Source organism: Dermacentor albipictus, chromosome 1, assembly GCF_038994185.2.
Source record: "Dermacentor albipictus isolate Rhodes 1998 colony chromosome 1, USDA_Dalb.pri_finalv2, whole genome shotgun sequence".
In the NCBI taxonomy this organism is placed as follows: domain Eukaryota; kingdom Metazoa; phylum Arthropoda; class Arachnida; order Ixodida; family Ixodidae; genus Dermacentor; species Dermacentor albipictus.
In genome coordinates, this window is record NC_091821.1 from 344979943 (window position 1) to 345000871 (window position 20929).

Below are 20929 nucleotides of genomic sequence, written 5' to 3' on the forward strand. Positions count from 1 at the left end.
AAGCTGCAGACAATGCATTTTGAAACTTTTGCCATTTGCAAATTCTTAAAGGACTCAAATGTCAATGCAATGTACCATATTTCGGTGCACATAAGACACACAAGCTGCAGAATATGGCATTTGGATATTCATAAAAGCAATGTGGCACAAAGCAAATGCCTAGGAGCAGTCTTTGTCTATATGATCAGTCATCACTGTTTTTATTTCTGCTCTCTGGTGAAGTGCATTGTGGCTTCAAAGCAAAGCAAAACACTCCTATGTGCAAATTTAGGCATCAGCTTAGAACTCACATCAACGTGGAGTGTACCACATTCAAGCTGCACTTTTTGACACAAGTTGCAGCATATGCAAAAATGCAGTAAATGTCTTGATTTTTACTGGTTGTCCACACTTCTATGTATGTGGCAGTACTGTATAAATGCTAGCAGTATGAACGGTGCGTTATTCTTTTATTAGTGTTCTCCATTGGCCATGAAGCGTAGAAATGACTCTTGTGTCAGCCAACATTGTGATTGTGCATTTGTAGCCTGTTGCTTTTAATAGTGTCAATTTCTAAAAACGATTTTGTATTAAGAAGACTGAACAGCTACGCTCATTCGTCTCTCCTGCATGCAGTACTGGAGAAGGTGACAAAGGCATCCTAGGCACAGACACCATCAGAAGAAGGCTACCAGACTGCCCCCAAGAGCGGCACCTAAGCGGGGTGTGCATCGCTCAGAGAAACTGCTGCTGGCGTCCCAGCACTTCCATTGTACATATTTATTGCCACTGTACAAATAACAAAAAGAGTGATACCGGAGATGAATATACAGGCACTGATGTGGCCACCCTTCTTTCTCCGTCCGCGTGTCTGTATCATTTGACCCAACCAAAGATAGCAGATCTGCAGACTGAATCGACTGATCTCGCCACACTTGGAACATGTGTACACCTCCTAGCACTGTGGTGCCAGTAGCCCCTGTTGCTCTTCTGTTGCATTTAGGCTAAAGGCAACCTCCAACAGAATGCCCAAGCTAGCTGCATGGTGGGTTTTGTCAATGCATTATGGTTAGTGGTGGGATGGAGTGTCCATAGGTGTGTCCGCCAGTCCATGTCCCTACTGTACAATTGTCCTATCCTACTATCGATTTTTAATCTGACGCTGATAGAACATGCCAAGAGGGTTTGAATTAAAGGAAATGTTCAACAACCGTGCGCGCATTTTCAACATGCATGAATAAAAAGGTGGGTTGAATTAACCAACACTGACTCTACCTGCGAGGCTGTTTGCCGATGCAGTTGGACTGCTGGTCTGTGTTTAGGTTTCACTGATTCTTCAATACACAAAGTGTTACACAGTTTTATACAGTTCACAGAATCAGAGATAGACAGTGATGTGCATGATAGATTTTATTAGGACATACACTGTATGCCAGGCAATATTGCCTGAATTTAATGTAAACGAGTAGCTACTCGCATTAACTCTGTTTCTATTTTTATCCTGTGGTACGTATAAAACATTAATATTAACAAAATGGCTTGTTACGTAGGATATTTGGCTAGCAAACTACAGCCAGTCATTTGTTTTAAAACTAAATGGCCTTTCTGTGTGCAAGTCTTAAGCTGCCATAGTATACTTTATTTTTACAGACTTACAACTGCCTGTGGCTGTGGAAGTGGCTTTCTGCCACCCAAAACAGTGCCAACGGGCAGCACATGCTTTTAATAATGCAAAAATACCATTCACCATCCTACTGAATATTATTGCATAATTATTGAGTATGATACTTGGTAAAACCTCTTCATAACAAAGTAATCAGGTCCACAACATAGCTTGATCATAAGCACTATTTTGATGAATGTGGAGAAGTTCAAACACAATTATTATGCAAGAAAGGCAATCCAGTACTCCATTAGCATTAGCTAGAAAAAATACTGCAGAGAGTGCATGGAGACCTGAGACCTCTGAGAGAGATGGAGTGGATGGTTGGTGAAAGCTCTGCAGGGCTATAAATAAAGTTACCAAGTGGATGGTTCATGGGCGGTATGAAAACACTTGGTTAAGTGAACTGTGCAGGGTAGACCAGTATGAAAAGGGACACGTGAATGGTACTCTTGCAATAATTTCTGAACAAGTATTACTTCAGACCTCGCGCTCTGATACTTTCTAGCTTTTCTGTAAAAGAATCGACCCCTAAACATCGATTTCAGCAGAAAAAAAAAAACTAGAAGAGATGATGATCTTTAAATCATTTGTTACCTCTCGTGCTGGCCCACTAAGTACCGTCCAGTGAGAATTTCCACTAAATGACAATGATGTCTATATTGTAATGCCATTCCACTCTTCATAAAGCTGTGTATACCAATGATGCAGTCTTTACTCTGTTGTAAATACTGTATTGACAAATCATGATATGCTGCAGCCATTCCAATGTGCTTTTCCACGATCAAGGCATGTTTGTACCGCATCTGGGCAACATACTCGCAGGCTGCTACATATTGTTCCCCATCATCTTGTTAAAAACAAATGAAAGGGCATATTTACAAACCTGCATCAAATGAACAGGTATTGAGTTAAAGAGCATACAAAAATGACTAATTTGAAAAGCCCAATGCATGCTTTTTAATAAGAGTTGAATAAAAAATATATATATAAGTGGCATGATGACATGGCATCTTGAGGAGTATACAGCAAGGAAAGAAGATCCTCATTAGGAAGTTATATGTAACGTCCATGAGGGCAATAGATGGTTTAATGAGATTGGCACACTTGATTTATAAGGACTAAAAGAGTGAAGATGGTTTAATGAGATTGGCACACTTGATTTATAAGGACTAAAAGAGTGATCAAAGAAAGTGAAGTGTGATGCACTCCTTTTGCATTGGTTTGTTCGATATTGTTATCACGGGTCTTTTAAAACATTCGCGAAGAGAAAGAAAACTTATGACGCAATCTGCACCTTGTGCTGTGCACATAAAAAAATATTTCCAACACGCATGCCACATGTTGGCAACACTGCTTCTATACTGGTGTTTTTGAAGCATTTGTTGCTTATGCAACATGTCGTTGATCTTGAACATCTAAAAACGACAGTGCCCACCTTTTGCCAGGTGTGGTCTTCACGATGATAATTAGCTTTTGAATGCACATACTTTGAATAAAGTGATAACTGAAGTGACTTTGTTAGGAGGGGGTTTATACGAAGTTAAAACACAGCATGTGGACCCATGCCCAGAAATTTGTCCAAATTTAATAGTGGCATGAGGCAGCGGTGTATAGCTTGTCCCCAAGTTTACTGTAGGGCTTTCCTTAAATATCATGGGGCATCATCATCATCATCAGCCTGGTTACGCCCACTGCAGAGCAAAGGCCTCTCCCATACTTCAACAACCCCGGTCATGTACTAATTGTGGCCATGCCATCCCTGCAAACTTCTTAATCTCATCCGCCCACCTAACTTTCTGCCGCCCCCTGCTACGCTTCCCTTCCCTTGGGATCCAGTCCGTAACCCTTAATGCCCATCGGTTATCTTCCCTCCTCATTACATGTCCTGCCCATGCCCATTTCTTTTTCTTGATTTCAGCTAAGATGTCATTAACACGCGTTTGTTCCCTCACCCAATCTGCTCTTTTCTTATCCCTTAACGTTACACCTATCATTCTTCTTTCCATAGCTTGTTGCGTCGTCCTCAATTTGAGTAGAACCCTTTTCGTAAGCCTCCACGTTTCTGCCCCGTACGGGAGTACTGGTAAGACACAGCTGTTATACACTTTCCTTTTGAGGGATAGTGGCAACCTGCTATTCATGATTTGAGAATGCCTGCCAAAAGCACCCCAACCCATTCTTATTCTTCTGGCTATTTCAGTCTCATGATCCGGATCCGCAGTCACTACCTGTCCTAAGTAGATGTATTCCCTTACCACTTCCAGTGCTTCGCTACCTATCGTAAACTGCTGTTCTCTTCCGAGACTGTTAAACAATACTTTAGTTTTCTGCAAATTAATTTTCAGACCCACCCTTCTGCTTTGCCTCTCCAGGTCAGTGAGCATGCATTGCAATTGGTCTCCTGAGTTACTAAGCAAGGCAATATCATCAGCGAATCTCAAGTTGCTGAGGTATTCTCCATCAACTTTTATGCCCAATTCTTCCCACTCCAGGCCTCTGAATACCTCCTGTAAACATGCTGTGAATAGCATTAGGGATATCGTATCTCCCTGCCTGACGCCTTTCTTTATTGGGATTTTGTTGCTTGCTTTATGGAGGACTACGGTGGCTGTGGAGCCGCTATAGATATCTTTCAGTATTTTTACATACGGCTCGTCTACACCCCGATTCCGTAATGCCTCCATTACTGCTGAGGTTTCGACAGAATCAAACGCTTTCTCGTAATCAATGAAAGCTATATATAGGGGTTGGTTATATACCGCACATTTCTCTATCACCTGATTGATAGTGTGAATATGATCTATTGTTGAGTAGCCTTTACGGAATCCTGCCTGGTCCTTTGCTTGACAGGAGTCTAGGGTGTTCCCGATTCTATTTGCGATTACCTTAGTAAATAGTTTGTAGGCAACGGACAGTAAGCTGATCGGTCTATAATTTTTCAAGTCTTTGGCGTCCCCTTTCTTATGGATTAGGATCATGTTAGCATTCTTCCAAGATTCCGGTACGCTCGAGGTCATGAGGCATTGCGTATACAGGGTGGCCAGTTTCTCTAGAACAATCTGTCCACCATCCTTCAACAAATCTACTGTTACCTGATACTCCCCAGCTGCCTTCCCCCTTTGCATATCTCCCAAGGCATTCTTTACTTCTTCCGGCGTTACCTTTGGTATTTCGAATTCCTCTAGACTATTTTCTCTTCCAATATCGTCGTGGGTGCCACTGGTGCTGTATAAATCTCTATAGAAATCCTCAGCCACTTGAACTATCTCATCCATATTAGTAATGATATTGCCGGCTTTGTCTCTTAACGCATACATCTGATTTTTGCCAATTCCTAGTTTCTTCGTCACTGTTTTTAGGCTTCCTCCGTTCCTGAGAGCATGTTTAATTCTATCCATATTATACTTCCTTATGTCAGCTGTCTCACGCTTGTTGATTAACTTTGAAAGTTCTGCCAGTTCTATTCTAGCTGTAGGGTTAGAAGCTTTGATACATTGACGTTTCTTGATCAGATCTTTCGTCTCCTGCGATAATTTGCTGGTATCCTGCCTTACGGAGTTACCACCGACTTCCATTGCACACTCCTTAATAATGCCCACAAGATTGTCGTTCATTGCTTCAACACTAAGGTCCTCTTCCTGAATTAAAGCCGAATACCTGCTCTGTAGCTTGACCTGGAATTCCTCTATTTTTCCTCTTACTGCTAACTCATTAACCGGCTTCTTATGTACCAGTTTCTTCCGTTCCCTCCTCAGGTCTAGGCTAATTCGAGTTCTTACCATCCTGTGGTCACTGCAGCGCACCTTGCCGAGCACGTCCACATCTTGTATGATGCCAGGGTTAGCGCAGAGTATGAAGTCTATTTCATTTCTAGTCTCGCCGTTCGGGCTCCTCCACATCCACTTTCGGCTATCCCGCTTGCGGAAAAAGGTATTCATTATCCTCATATTATTCTGTTCCGCAAACTCTACTAATAACTCTCCCCTGCTATTCCTAGTGCCTATGCCATATTCCCCCACTGCCTTGTCTCCAACCTGCTTCTTGCCTATGTTGGCATTAAAGTCGCCCATTAGTATAGTGTATGTAGTTTTCACTCTACCCATCGCCGATTCCACGTCTTCATAGAAGCTTTTGACTTCCTGGTCATCATGACTGGATGTAGGGGTGTAGACCTGTACAATCTTCATTTTTTACCTCTTATCAAGTTTCACAAGACCTGTCACCCTCTCGTTAATGCTATAGAATTCCTGTATGTTACCAGCTATATTCTTATTAATCAAGAATCCGACTCCTAGTTCTCTTTTCTCCGCTAAGCCCCGGTAGCACAGGACGTGCCCACTTTTTAGCACTGTATATGCTTCTTTGGCCTCCTAACTTCACTGAGCCCTATTATATACCATTTACTGCCCTCCAATTCCTCCAATAGCACTGCTAGACTCGCCTCACTAGATAACGTTCTAGCGTTAAACGTTGCCAGGTTCATATTCCAATGGCGGCCTGTGCGGAGCCAGTGATTCTTAGCACCCTCTGCTGCGTCGCAGGTCTGACCGCCGCCATGGTCAGTTGCTTCGCAGCTGCTGGGGACTGAGGGCCGGGGTTTGATTGATGTGTTCGTATAGGAGGTTGTGGCCAAGTACTGCACCAGGGTGGCCAATCCTGCTCTGGTGAAGGAGTGTGTTACCGGTTCTGGTCACCGGGATCAGGCCACACTCCAGGCCTGTTTGTGCAATTTTATCAGCACGCAATTTTTTTTTTTAATCCGGTGGAAAATTGCTGGCACCGGGATTCGAACCACGGACCTCTTGCACACGAGGCGGGTGTTCTACCTCTACGCCACCGCTGCCTTATTAAAACAATTAAAACTTATTAAACAATTAAATTAAATTACTAAAACAACATTAAATTCCACTCTTCAGTACCAAAGATGTGCAGTAGTGCTGCATCAGTTATAAATGCAACAATAACCACGAGCAGTCCACTTGAAAGAGTGCTAGTTTATTTCTGTTGGCTACTTGTCTCAGACTTCAACCCATTCTTCTTCGTTGGCATCAGCATCTTCGTCGGCAGCATCCTCCTCCTCTTCTGTCTCAGTCAGGAGGAGGAAGAGTTTCTAAAATTAAATTCACACAAAAATATGTAGGTGCAAAGGCAATGTAAAAGCATTTGTCATCAGTCATAATAATAATAGCAACAACAAAGTTGTTCTGTATTTAATCACCGAATTATGCACAGCTATGTAAGCACAATAGACAGATTTCTCCATGCTTGGAGTGCATTAATGGACACTCTAGCAAATTAGTCGTCAATACCTGGTCCATCATGCTATGGGTACAATGGCATCTTTTCAGCTGTGCAATCAACTCCACACCTTCTCTTAGCACCCCCTACCAATTTTAGCATGATCTAAGTCAATGTAAAAAAATTAAATTATATTCTAGGGTTTTAGGTGCCAAAAACATGATCCGATTATGAGGCATGCCATAGCGGGCGACCCCAGAGTAAACCCGATTAAATCAACACCTGGGGTTCTTTAGCGTGCACCTAAATGTAAGCATACAAATGTTTCTGTATTTTGCCCCTAGCAAAATGCGGCCACTGCGGCCCGGATCAAACCCGCAACCTCAAGCTCGGCAGTAAAATGCCATTGTGGTGGGTCTCTAAGCCAATCGGTCACAATAAAATGTCCGAGAGGGTATGAAACTATACAACTACACTAGTCACTCTTCTGAACTGCTACTAACGCCATCTTTTGTGGCAGCAGTGACAGCAAAACTAATTGCAAAATGTTTGCTGGTCATGTGCATACTGTCATGGTTCAATGTGCACTGTGATCCACTCTTAAAGGGAATGCTTTAATGTGTGGCTCTTGCTTAGCTGGCATTCTAGCTGCAAGTGTTAGCTGAAGCTATGTCAATTTACTGCACAGATGTGTAGAAAATTGTCACCGCCACTAACCGCTTCATAGCTCCATAGCCAGGCGATTGTCAATCTGCCAGAGGGAAAAATTCGCATGTGTTCTGCAGTCATCTGTTCCTTTTATCAGTGGACTGCACTGCACGCTCAATTCTTGCTCGTTATATATGTACCAGCACTTCACGGAGATAAAAAGTGGAACATGCTAGCTCCTGGACGCATGTAATACAGAAAATGTTTGCCTCCATATGGGCTCGATTAGCAGTGCCAAACAAACTATGAAGGGCAGCTTATTTACTAGTTTATCGACTCTGTTGTTGACATTCTGCACAAAAAGCTCAGTGAGGCAAGAAGTTCCCTATCCGTAATTTTCACGTTTGGCATTACACAGGCCATAACTTGCAACTAACTTTAACGAGTACCTAGACCAAGGATAAAAGACACTTGTATATGCTACACTGTATGTGCGGTGTCACTTCCTCAGCCTTGTCACCATCCTTGTTACCAACCTTGTCAGTCTTGGCCACCAGGACATCAATTTCAGCACAGATGCTTTCCAGCTCTTTGTTCCCTTTGGCAACTTGTGCTTCTAATGCATTAGTTTCCTCTTCACGTTCTTTCAGTTTGGCAGTCAGGTCTTTTAGGTATCTCTGGTATAGTGGCCGTAAATGGTCTTGAATGTCCTCATCTGGATTTCCAGATGGCCGCCTTGTCAGAAAAGAGAAGCAGAGGAAACATTCATGGGTAAAAAAACTTCGTGCAGGAACCATCGATGATGAATATCAATGCAAGTAAATAGCTGAATGCTTGTAGAAAGCTATTCACTTTATTAAAGAAATGATGTAATTAGTCGTCTGTACTTGTTGCAGTAAGGCTAGTGCGTAGCGTTTGTTGTTTCATTGTGTATTACAGAGAGAAAAGACACACACTTCACAGAAATGAAGTTAACCAGCACTCCTGTAGCTGTAGTATAGGTGGCTATACATATAATCTGATTTGTCACGTGTACTGTCTCCAACGGTACAAGCATCGGTGTGGAAGGCGACTGCCATCCTTCTATCCTGCAGCCGCCACTATGGAGAGAGTGAGGCAGGACACTGTCCTTTCCCAGCAATCCACAACACCTAAACCTACAGGTGCCACAAAGCTCTTGTACGACATCACGTGCGACATCAATTCATTGCGCGAGAGTGTGTGTGCCCTTTGCATTAGCCAACAAAGTCCAACCACTAGGAAAATGGGCAAAATAGTCAAAGAAAGCCCTTTTCTTTAAAAGCTATGACAGCTAGACCACGTATATAAGTGTGTCCTTGGGGAAGTGAGTAATAAAAATAACATTTGATGATAATTTATTGGCATCCCTTTGAAATGGGGCTGTGACAAATAGTCACCTAGCCTGCTCGAGTTAATCAGGTATGCTATGCGTCCTTTTCAATACAGCATTTTTTTTTACACATCTTATCTTTTTTTTTCTCTTCCTCAAACCTTCTCTACCTACCTTGAACCACAACCTATGATGTAATGAGTCTGGCTGTACCAATCTCTTCCCTGCTTTTTTCTCACTAATACCCTAAACGTCCCTTGCTTATCATGACTCCTGACCGAATGATGGTTCCATCCACCTTAAATCCAAGCGCTTCTGGAAGGTCTACATGACCTACTGTGAGAACCCCTTCGTATTCCTTTAGAATGTGCTCAGTGGTCTCTGGATTTTTTTGCTGCAGCAAGCACATGCCTCATCTTGTTGCAAACATTTGCTCTGGTATGCTTTTGTCCTTGGGCAACCAGCTTGAGCCTAAAACAGCGATGCGCTGCCCTGTGTGTTATCGTGCAGCTTTCCGACTTCTTTCTTCCCATTCTTGTAAATCTCCATGGTCTTTTTTGTTTCCATTCTTTGCACCCGATTCACTGTTTCTCTCTCTTTTTGATGATGCCTGGTTGTCTATTTACACTTTCATTTGCCTTCTACTTGAGTGCCAACTTTCTTGACCTCTTCCTCCATTCTGTGTCCACACTAATCAGTTATAGTTTAGCCGCCCACTCATTTTCATCCCTGTTCCCGAGTCTTTCTTCAAACCGAGTCCCTCTGCTAGGAACGTTTATGTCCCTAGTACAGTCTTCCTGATGCCCAAGTGGGTTGGTTAATTTATGTGCTCAAAGGATACAAAAATTGAAGGTTGGGTAAGCCACACAAAAATTAAAACTCAACCAGCAGGCAAGTGTACAGCAATGGGCTCATTGCTGACAATGGCTGACCGGCCTTTACTCTCTTGCTCTAGGCTGCACATGCACATACAGTTATGCAAATTAGCATGATGGAAAAAAAGTGACCAGTTTTGCCAGCCTGTCTGTGCCTAAAGCTCAGTCTTGCATGAAGTACTTACACTTGGCAATGCTTCTTTAGTAGCAACTTAGGCTAGTTGGTGAATGTTCATACTTGGCAAAACGGCAGTAAAACCAGTGAAATGTGTGTGTATGTACCCTTCTTCATTTGTTTTAGTGCTTGATGAAGCCATTGTAGTGTAAATAAAGACAAGCATAACAAAAGACGGGACACCATGAGCACTACACTTCGGTCTTGCATTCCTTGCGTTATTTCTTATTAGCGCTACATTGGCTTCATTAAGTATCAAACAGCTAGCCCAAGAACCAGTTATCCTGAATGTTAGCACTGTTTTGTGAAGTACGCATGCTTCTTTGGTACCAATACATTCAACCTCTTGCTGGACTAATTGGCTAAATTCAGTTATTGGAACATAGCACTTGTCCTGTCTATACTTCATTTGTGTGTGCAATTTCTGCCTCTGTTATATATAATTTCTAATCCAACCACTTACTACAAGGCTAAATGGCAGTGCCGATTTCATCGCACGGGAAAAGTCATGCATGCATGTTTCTGGTATAAGTGGCCAAAGAACATAGTGTTGGGTGCTAGTTTGTTTTGCGAAATATGGAGACATTCATTTGGGAAATCATACAGTGGAGCAATCTTCAGGTACAGGGAGAACAAGATATGTGTAAAGACAGGCACGATGCTGTTGCTGGCCGTAGCGGTTGCGACAATATAGAGGCAAAAAAGGCTGGCATAGAGTGATGCAGTTGACATAGTCTGTGAATGACCAGCATCCATAAAGCTTCACAGCAGTGACAACAAAGTTTATCTGCCGTTCTTTTGTGGAAGAAGCATGTGGTGGCAAGTTGGAAAAAGACAAAATTTTTCAGTTGTACCGAGTTGCGTGTAAATCTGTCAGACTTGGCATCGATTTTCCGAAGGCACATCCATATGTTTGCTGATGATTGAGTAATTTATCGAACTATCAACACATCTGACAAACCAGCTCTTTAAACTGACCTAAACAATATACAATAATGGTATGACAAGTGGCTGATGACACTTATCCTAACAAATGCATTCTTGTGTCATTTAGTCGCGGTGTTAACCTCCCCTATTTTCCTTACATAATTCATAATGTCCACGTGGATTCCGTACAGTCATTTAGGTATCTCGGTGCCACGTTATTAAACGACCTCACTTGGAATTCCCACGTTACAACCATTGTATAGTCAACTAGCAGAACACATTTAAAACGTCATTTACGTATCGCTCCGAAACACGTGAAGATACTTACCTACAAAATGCTTACGAGACCAAAACTAGAATATGCATTACCTATCTGGAACCTGTATCAAGACTATTTTAAGAACGACTTTGAATAGCTTCAAAACCGTGCAGCCAGGTTCATTCATGCTTCCTATATTCTTAAGACACCAGGGTATTATCTTAGAAAGCTGAAAGCAACTTATTCCTGCTTTCTTATTGTCATCGTATTGCCAGCCTCTGCTTTGGTTGTTAAATTTTGCCACAGCCATTTCTATATCCAGCGCTACGGAAGCAGCCGGGATCGCTTTCGTTTGACGGCGCTAGTTCTCAATGGGTATATGCTACGAGTCAGCATGTAAGCCAGGGCCACGAACAATGAGAAAACACTAGTTTAATTCTTACCACGCAGGCGTCCCTTTGTATTTTTCTTGCTCTTCGATCAGGTAGCTCAGACTCCTGAACTTCTCGTCCAATCTTAGGTCGTCGAAACAGGATCTGCACTCCGCGCTTATGTGCGACGAAAGCTGACCTGAGAAACTGTTAATGATCTTCTCCAACGAACTCTTCTCGATGCCGTACTTTTGAAGTTCAAGCGTGTTCAAGCAGCGCTGTCTGAAACGAACCAACAGTGTTACATGATGTTTACGCATGCACACGCATCGTTTTCTCACCTGAACTTTTCGCACAGATCTTTCGAAGCTTTGTCCACGGCACGAAGAGATTTTTCAGTACGTTTGCAGTACTGTCCATCCATAATTTTTCCGTTATTGTTTTGCACTTGACTTCAAACAAAGCGCTTCACTTGATACAGTCACGACTTCACCATGCGTGCGCTTATTCAACGCTTGGCTTATTTATAGTACAAAAATCCCACACGTGACCTGATCCTAGGTGCCTAGGGACAGCATTGTTTAGGGATTTTTGAGAAGGCGCGATGGATAGATGGATGGATGGATGGATGAAATTTTTATTTTGCCTTTTATTTTTATCTGTGTTGTGTGTTATTGAATTTCTCGATTTTCTTTAAATACGTCTTCCTACCTTTTTAACCTTATGTCACCTCTCTTCTTTTCAGCCACCAATCCTCCAATCGACTTTTGCTATAATTTCTACCGCATATTTATTTACATGACTATCATTATCTCTGAACCCTAGGGACTCGGGAAGGGCGACCTATGGGGCGACTCTGGCCGCATCGACACCGGGATTGATACCATCACCCATAGAGTTTCCTACAAAAGTAATTTTGTAGGAAACTCTATGGTTGCAACCATAGAGTTTCTGTATGGTGATTATGAAGGAGGAAAGAGACGTTTAATTTCTGCAGCCCATCAATATTGAGAAACTCTATGGTTGCAACCAAGTTGCAACCTTAGAGTTTCTTAGGTAGAAACGCATTTATTATAGGTTACCTCAAAATCCTTATCAGACTAAAACTAGAATATGCATCACCTATTTGGAACCTATTATAAGTTATAATGCTAAAGTTCACATTTACGGAATAAAAAATCAGACGACCAAAGTTGCGTTTTAATATTTCATACCGCACCTAGATTAGCCAAGTCAAAACAAGTTTGGTTCGGTCGCAACCGGCATACAGCGTCTGTCCTGTCCGTCCGTTCTATTCTGTTGAATGAGAAAAGATGTGTGGTGTTGAACAAGTGAAACTCAGTTGGTTTGGTGCGATTTCGGATCTGTGTTGTCGAAGTTGTCAAAATCTGAAATAATCTGCTAGCGAACGCGTGTTCATTGACGTTTCGTAGAGATACATCTGAATTGTCCGGCGAAATGCGCAAGTGCAGCCGACGAACTCGGTCTACTTGCGGTCAAGGAGGTAGCAGTACTGCCATTCAACTCTTTTCGATTTGGCGGACGTAATTTTCACTCGCATCTCCTGGGTGAGCCTCAAGTTCGCTCATCAGTTTCGTTGAGTGCGCGTTGCTCTTAGCTTCAGCCGGGACATCGTGACCGTAAAAGATGCGCCATAGGTGGTGTCGTATGTTTCTCGGGCTCATATGCGTAAACTTTTTCTCGGTGTTTATTATGTGGATATATCTCGACAGCAAGTGCCCGTGCTACGAGGCATCTCGAGAAGGCGGCGACGTCAGAGCCACCGGAGAGGCAGCCCGGCAACATCAGCGCTCGTTCGCCGCGCCTCAGGGCGATCACGACTACAGTGCCGGGGGAGCTTTGAAGATGCGCAACGCGGCTCCCCTCGATGACATCTACGACCTGCCGAACTCCCTCGTTACTCTCGTAGTGCGCGAGTTCGAATTCTATGAGCACGACCTAGTGGAGACGGTTCGCTCTTTCCACACAGTGTTTCCGCGCATGCCGATCGTGCTGTTCGCAGACGACGTGCCGTATCCGCCTCTGAGGTTTCCCCGGGACGAATTCGGCCCGAACGTGACCGTCGTCCCACTCTCCAGGGATCCAGGCCGCTACGCCAACGCTACGCGGTTGGAAAACTACGTTAAGACGGACTTGGTGCTGTTCGTACCCGATTCCGTGCGCATGACGCAGCCAGCCATCGTCACTACCATGATCAAACGCATCTTTAAGAACCCGCGCCTCATGGTGGCCGTTCGAATCGCGGGAGAGATGCGACGTTGCCTGAACCTGGACGTGAACTTGCGCGAGTGGACGCTGGTGTATCGCAAGGCGCCGCGCACGGCCGAGTCTCATTGCGATGCGTTTGGAGGCCGGCATCTGCTCATGGTCAAGTCCGAGCTGGTGCTGTCGCTCAGCGAGCCGCTCGTGCGTCCGTTCCCTGAGGCGCTGTACGTACAGACAGCGCTCAGAGACGTGAAGGTAACTGATATGTTTACGTTGCATTGATTTGCTGAGTAAAACCTGTTCCGTCGCCAAAAATGAAACAAGGCGTATATGAACTGCTGGTGATCCGTTGCGCATTTCCTGCTTATTTTCTACACTGTCATTGAAGTTATTAGTGTTGTTTAGGTCGCATGAATGCAAGCTCTTACGGCCGTAGCGCCCTACTGCCGCAGACTGCATGCCACAAGGATTGTGATTAATTATTTTGTGCGTACCGTACATTTCTTAGCAGTAAGAAGAGGCCTTTAATTTATTTCGCTCTTTTATTAGACCATTAACGTGGCCCATCTGCATATTGTTTCCATACAGATTGAAATCGTCGACAGCCTAGTTGCCCAGAATGGCCGCACGCTCTTCACAACAGAGCACAATCGAGAGAAACTGCGTGCAGCCACTGCAAGTCGTCGATCACAGCTGTACACCAACTTTGGCGTGAAAAAAGTTCACCAGCCCGGTGGGGAAGTCACATGGCATGGGTGCAAGCGGGAGACCTCTCGTTGCTTTGGCACTGTGGTAGATGAGACGCCGGACTACCTGTACAAGGGGCGCTGGACACCACCGTGTTGCCTGGAAAACTTGCGTCGCACAGCCAGGCATGTCTTTGCCATACTGGAAAGGTGCAAGACCCGTTATTGGCTAGAAGGTGGTAGCCTACTCGGTGCTGCTAGAAATCACGACATCATTCCATGGGACTACGACATTGACATTGGTGTGTATAGCGATGACGTGCAGCGCTGTGAGTGGCTGCGAAACTCTCAAAAAGGTTCTGTGATTGATGCTGATGGCTATGTGTGGGAGAAGGCCACAGAGGGAGACTTTGTTCGTGTTCAGTACAGCAGCACTAATCGAGTGCATGTGGACATCTTTCCCTTTTACTCCCGAAACGGTGTCATGACTAAAGACACGTGGTTCAAGAGCCATCCGCAAGACAGGGAGTTCCCAGAGCACTTTCTGAAGCCTCTATCTACTATCCTCTTTGTAGGAGTGTTTGCATCAGCACCCAACAACATCACTCAGTTTCTGGAGCTGAAGTTTGGGAAAGGTGCTGTAGGGAAGCCCGAGTATCCAAACCCAGCTTTGTTGGCCTATCCGAAAAGCACTGGTGCTTAGTGCTGGACTAGAGCAATTGGTATGTGAATTCAAAACATGGTGATAATAGTTTCCATAGCAATTTGTTGCAACGTTCCTGCTTAATTATTGTAGAGCATAACATTGTGAATTTGCAACTTTTTTGTCCTCTTGGATTCTTGTAGGTTTCAGCAAACTTGGTGCAGTGCTTTACCTTCATAGGCATGATGACATAATATCAAGCATTTTATCAATCTCTGATTTACTCATGCCTTGCTCAGAATTTGTTTTCCTTCTGTGGAACCTTTAGAATGTTTTGTAAGTCAGCAGCCACTGCAGAGCAAACCTTTTAAAGCAGAAAATACATATTTAAAAGGCTAATTAATTATAAGTATAGCTGTGGCATTTCGTCCTCATTGCTGTCATTGTGTCATTATGCCCTCATTGCTGTTTTTAAAAAGAAATAGGCAGTCATTGACCATGTGTTATGATATGGCGATGTGTTGAAATCTGTGCGAAATCTACGATCACAGCTTTGTTCTTCATTTGCTGCATCCCTGATAATTACACACTCCTTTAAGACTTTTCATATGTTCCTGGTTGATACACAGTTGAATTTCGTTACTGAAGTCTCATCCACGTGAAAATACCTTCGTCATATCTGATATTTGTTACTCTGGTATTGGTGATAAACGTGTTAGATTTCCTTTGTTATATCCAATAATTTGGTATATGTGGTTGGTACATCAAGGTTGGACTCTGTGTTTCTGAAGTTGTGCCTTCTTTTTGCCCAGTTTGTTTGTATGGTATGGTACAACTAGTACACTTTATCCAGCTAGATGGATCATCACACAGGCACAGGGTCATCCTGTTAGGGAGAGTGTTAATTGCCGCATACCACACCCCCTACCCCTTTTGTCCTGTTGGTTACAAGAAAAAGTGGTCTCTTTAATCGTTTTGTGTGTGTCATATCTCCGCCACTGACGTTGTAAACACCATCTGGCGAACAAAGGGGCACACTTGTGCGGAGCGCACGTAACATAATCAAACCAGACTGAGAGTTGGGCAGGAACTGATTTTAATAAACACAGTCTGAGTATATATAAAGCTCCGTGCACTACATGGTTGCATGACTGATGGAGGTGCACTTCACCATCCACTTAAAAACTAAAAACATTGATTGAGAATCCTCTAATTCAGTGTGAATAGAAGAAGACCTCACTTAAGTGAACTCCAAGCGTTGGTAGTTATCCCAAGAAACAGCTTGCCCACCCAAAAGCTCATTCAAGTGAAACATGAATGCGTACACTTTCTAAGCACACTGGGACATTGAATCTGTTCGCCAATATGAATAGTTTGTTCAATTGATGTTCAAGCAAGCGATATTTCATTCTGTTTTACTGTCATGTTTAGCCAGGTGCTACACACTGGTTGTGTGACCAAAATGTGTTTTTGGGACCACTTTATTGCAGGTGAAAATAGCAGGCAAGACTATATTAGTGCATCACGTAGTAGGTCAGAAGCCATTCTTGCCTAGCATTTTTTTTTATTGTGTTCAGAACTATGGGTTTAGTCAGTTTATTGCATATTTTTGTCAGACAGGGTTAATTATTTTAAGAGAATGCATATCATTTACTTTTTATAGCGAACATTTACCTCAAGTTTTGCATTTCCATGATCAGTACTGTAACCAGAAGCTTTATCCAAGAAAAACTTTTTTCAGCCTGCTAATAGCCTGTTTCAATTTCTCAAGAGGGTGTTACAAAATTTTAAGAAGAGCTATGCCACCGAAACAAACTTCATGGCTATGCCTGCGGCCATGATCATGTACAGAAAACAGAAGTTCTGAGTTGCATGTTTTCAGGCACGGCATTGCAATTAGACTAGTACATAAAGCAGCCTTAATACTCGATTTGTTGCAGGATATTTAAGGAGTACTGACATGGCAACTTTTATATCATTTTTTTTGCCTTAACTGAAGGTTCAAATCCTCTAAACCTTGGCAAAAATAATGGCAAGTACCAGAGTGGCCTGACTAATTAAACGCAATACTTGTTTTTGTGAAGCAGTTTCAGTTTTGATACTGAGGAGGTGGATGCGTCATGATATCGTGACACACCGCCTTGCTCGGTTTCCGCGATCGCTACAGCTGCAAAATGTGAGCAGAGCCTGGAGGAACACACGCAGCACTCTTCTCCTTATATCGGCAATGCCATCATATTTAACTTTATTGATACACAACGTTAGCAAATTTGCCATGACATCCTGTTGATATCAGGACTGGCATTGCGAGATGACTTTAGCTTGAAGTTAAAATGTATCTTCAACCTTCATACTTGCTAAATGTGGTCATTTTGTGCAAGAGGAACGTGTGGTTGAGTATATACAACTTTGAAAATATGTCAGTACTCCTTTAAGCTTTCATATATTTATCTACTGAAGGGAAATGTGAAGCTGGTATGTTACTCATCTGGAACTGCACGAAGCCAGTTTTAGCATGGATGGAGACCTTATAAGCCAAAAATGGGTGAAAAAAAAAAAGGCTGGTGGCGCCATCTTGAAATTCTCGCAGAAACTGCCTGTGACATCATAAAGTTTGGCAGCGTGTCTTCACTGCTCATTAAGTCGAAATCAATAAACAAATCTCAATTCCGATGGGGGGCCCAATGCAAAAGCATTCATGCACTAAAATTTGGGTGCTAAATAAGGAACCCTAGAGGCTCAAAATTTTGTGACTTTGGGTTTTTTGGATCGAGCTCTGCAGTTAATTTGTTTTCACCTTAACGCCTTTACTGCTGTGATCAGTTTCGAAAAAATGTTAGTTAAAAAAAAAAAGACAGAGAAAGTCATTGTGTATTATTTTCTTGTCGAAATTACAAGAAACTGAACACGTACACATGTGCAAAAATTGCCAAAAATTCATGAGTTCACCTGTCATCGGCACCAAAGGATGCTCATTGTGATGGCGATTTATTTCGTCAGTGGCAGTTAAGGGGTTAAGGGCCCAAAGGCATTGAATAATGGAGGGCCCAAATACGTGTGAAAGTAGTAACTGTAAAAACACTGTGAAAAATCATGATTAAAAAAAAAGCACTATGAAGTGCTTAAAGTCATAAATACCAAGCAACAATGGTGTTCCCAGCAGTGAAAACAAATTGCATAGAGGAAACACAAAAGGCACAAAAGTAAGGGTAACGAAGAAAAATGTGTAGTATAGGTTGGTGCTTCAACTGCAATGGCAAACAACAAGCAACACAAGGCATGTTCTGATGGGGAACACATAACACATAAAAAAAGAAAGTTTTGTGTAGATTGGCTCTAAGTCACATTTGGTTAGTAAGGTAGATGTCTACTTTTTTGCAGAATTTTATGCGGTCTGTAGACATCCCAATGCTGTTTGGTAAGCTCTTCCAAAGGTTTATAGCATCTCAAAAAAATTAGCTTTGCGTATTAGACGTGGGGCTTCAGATATGTGCTATAGAAAGGTCGTGACTGGTGTGCAAAGGTGTCCTTAAAGGTTGTTTTAGTAGCAGGTTCTGAGTCTTTGGGTTATAATAGAAGGCATGTAAAAGGCATAGTCCTGAGATGATGCGGCATGAGACGAGGGTTGTTTGTCCTAGTGATAAATTTAATAGTGTGATACTGATATGCTTTGCATAGTTTGGTGTTATAAAACGTGCAGTATGGTTCTGAATCGTTTATTAGTCAGTCGTGAAGTAAGGCTGTCATGGATGCTAGATAGATGATGCATACTCCAATTTCGGTCAACTGAACATTGTGTAGGCTAGTTCTTCAGGAGATGCATATTTCAGGTTGCGTCTTGGATAGCTAAGTCTGCTTGGGCACATGGATTCTGTGCAGGATGTCCATGTTAAAGATGGGATTATGTGCAAGCCAAAGTATTTGTATGATTCTGCACAGTTGTTTAGAACTGATTTTATGTGATAATTGTTCGGGCTAATGAGCTTTCTGATTGAGTTTAATTGAGTTCAGATATATTGCTGTTACACTTGTTGACCTGCAGATTTCTGGGATATTACATGTTGTTAAACATTTATTTATTTCTTTTTCAGTAAAGTGTTATAAGTAAAGATTTCTAATTTCCAACATGGTAGCTTCTGCTCTTTTTTTTTTTTTCGAGAAAAGTTTTCTTTTCTGTATCCCATCAGCCATCAGTTATAGTATTTACATTACTCAGATAGTACTTGCTCTGTTTAGATGAGCAGTATCCCCACAGCACTGTTAATGCTTCCTGTTACTCGAATACTCCAAGTTTTCAGTTCATTTCATTCTACTGAACTACTGTTGCGTCTTGTGTCATAGCTGTGAACTTAGCGGAATTTCTAGCATTATGAATACTTAAAGAATAATTTTTGCACTGTCTTTATACGTGATAAGGTTAAAAACTTGTGCTCCATGATGTGGGCTTGGGGTCACAGACCTTTTACTCGAACTGCAAGTGATTTTCTGAGCATTGCTTATTATTGCATTTAAACAAAACTTTGTTTCATGTCTCTGATTTATTTGTTTTTACGTTGCAGATGCACTTTGTGTGCACTGCGCACCTGTATTTTTGTTGTACATATTTGTGCGTGCATGTGCCATTTTTAATATTTAATGACGTTTAAGCATTTAAGTTCAACTGCAGTGCCAATTGTGCCCCTGCGCGAACTCTTAATGCAAAACTTGAGAGTTCTTTTCTATTAATAACTTCATAATTCATGTCTCAATTTTCTGGTCATATTGTACAATGCTCTTATGTAAGAAAAAAAAATATTTACCTTCCTCTGTGAACTCCCTATGGTGTTGGTGTCATCATTTTACCCACTACAGTAGATATGACATTCTGCTGCTAAACACAGGCTTACGGGTTCCATTCTCAGTAGCGTTTGCCGCACTCTGACATAGAAGGAAAAAAAAAAGAACCTTGTCCAAATTAACCCAAAGCCTCCACTACAACGTCTCATAGCCAGGCCTCCACTTTGGGCTGTAAAATCTCTTCAGTTAAATTTAATGTTACTGATACCGTTATATTTTATTGTTAAAAAGGAGAGACAATATGAGGGAGACTGTTAAGGGGGAGACATAATAAGATATTCAATCTTTCCAGGTTTTACGTAATGTTCTGTCATTCCTTTTCTTGTCGTGCATGTTGAATAAGCTGTGATGCAGTTTAATAGAACAAAATAAAGCCAGACATATTTGTCCACCTTTTCTGTGCACTTGAAAAATGCCATTCACCTCTCAGTGCTACGTGCTTACACATTACAAAGCCCAAACTAAATTACTTTATGTTCTGTCATGCCTTTCCTTTCAAGGACGTATAAGAAGGTATATGTTATAGGATAAAGGTATCACCTTTGTGTGTTTAACTATGAGATTTCACATTCAGTTTGACAGTGTCATTTGTTTTGTAGAAGCAAGCCTGTACAACTTTATTTATATATATAAATATATACTAAACACCAGAGCTTTAGAGAAGAAAATGGGTATAACAAAAAGAACTAAAGGAAAAAGAAACCCACGTAACACAACATGCAATATGATAAAGCATTAAAAGGATTTGTTGCTTGGCAATTTGCTGCAGCTTGCTCTACATTCATTTTAATGGTGTGAAGAACAGATGCCACACACACACACAGGTGCTTGTGTGTTTTTTTTCCTTTATGCTGTCTGTTCATTGTAGCATTAAAAAGAATGCATTGCATGTACAATGATAAGTACAGTTGTATTAAAAGAATATTATTCAAGCCACACACAGTAAAAGTCAAGAACAGTCACATACAATGTTTAGTGAATAAATAGAAACATTGACTGGCAAGAACAAGGAAGAGATTCATTAGTCTGTTATCGATAAAATGTCAGCA

The 20929-nt window shown here is 42.1% G+C and overlaps 3 protein-coding genes across 6 annotated transcripts in view; 2 read left to right on the plus strand and 1 right to left on the minus strand.

Moving 5' to 3' along the window:
- Pi3K59F (phosphatidylinositol 3-kinase 59F) overlaps positions 1–839 on the plus strand; it is a 48802-nt gene extending 47963 nt beyond the window's left edge. For all 4 annotated transcript variants that reach the window (XM_065445817.1, XM_065445849.1, XM_070531766.1 and 1 more), the window contains one exon: positions 616–839. In XM_065445817.1, coding sequence (XP_065301889.1) covers positions 616–630 — 15 coding nt within the window. In that variant the 3' untranslated portion in view covers positions 631–839. The remainder of the gene's footprint in view (positions 1–615) is intronic.
- A 5780-nt stretch (positions 840–6619) lies between these two features.
- Positions 6620–12015, minus strand: LOC135913639 (polyamine-modulated factor 1-like). The gene is made up of 4 exons (XM_065446213.1): positions 11831–12015; positions 11562–11771; positions 8068–8266; positions 6620–6755 (listed from the first exon to the last, which is right to left on the minus strand). Exons 1-4 carry the CDS (start codon positions 11911–11913, stop codon positions 6663–6665), a joined length of 585 nt encoding a protein of 194 aa, XP_065302285.1. The 5' UTR covers positions 11914–12015; the 3' UTR covers positions 6620–6662.
- A 707-nt stretch (positions 12016–12722) lies between these two features.
- Positions 12723–19856, plus strand: LOC135913558 (ribitol 5-phosphate transferase FKRP). Its single transcript, XM_065446103.1, has 2 exons — positions 12723–13970; positions 14304–19856. The coding sequence occupies exons 1-2, from the start codon at positions 13137–13139 to the stop codon at positions 15102–15104; spliced, it is 1635 nt and encodes a 544-aa protein (XP_065302175.1). The 5' UTR covers positions 12723–13136; the 3' UTR covers positions 15105–19856.
- Positions 19857–20929: the final 1073 nt, after the last annotated feature.

Coding starts and splice junctions, on each gene's coding strand:
- LOC135913558 (XM_065446103.1), top strand. CDS start 13,137: ATGCGCCATAGGTGGTGTCGTATGTTTCTCGGGCTCATATGCGTAAAC. Junction 13,971..14,303: donor CAGCGCTCAGAGACGTGAAG/GTAACTGATATG, acceptor GTTTCCATACAG/ATTGAAATCGTCGACAGCCT.
- LOC135913639 (XM_065446213.1), bottom strand. CDS start 11,913: ATGGATGGACAGTACTGCAAACGTACTGAAAAATCTCTTCGTGCCGTG. Junction 11,772..11,830: donor GATCTGTGCGAAAAGTTCAG/GTGAGAAAACGA, acceptor GGTTCGTTTCAG/ACAGCGCTGCTTGAACACGC. Junction 8,267..11,561: donor TACAAAGGGACGCCTGCGTG/GTAAGAATTAAA, acceptor TTTTCTGACAAG/GCGGCCATCTGGAAATCCAG.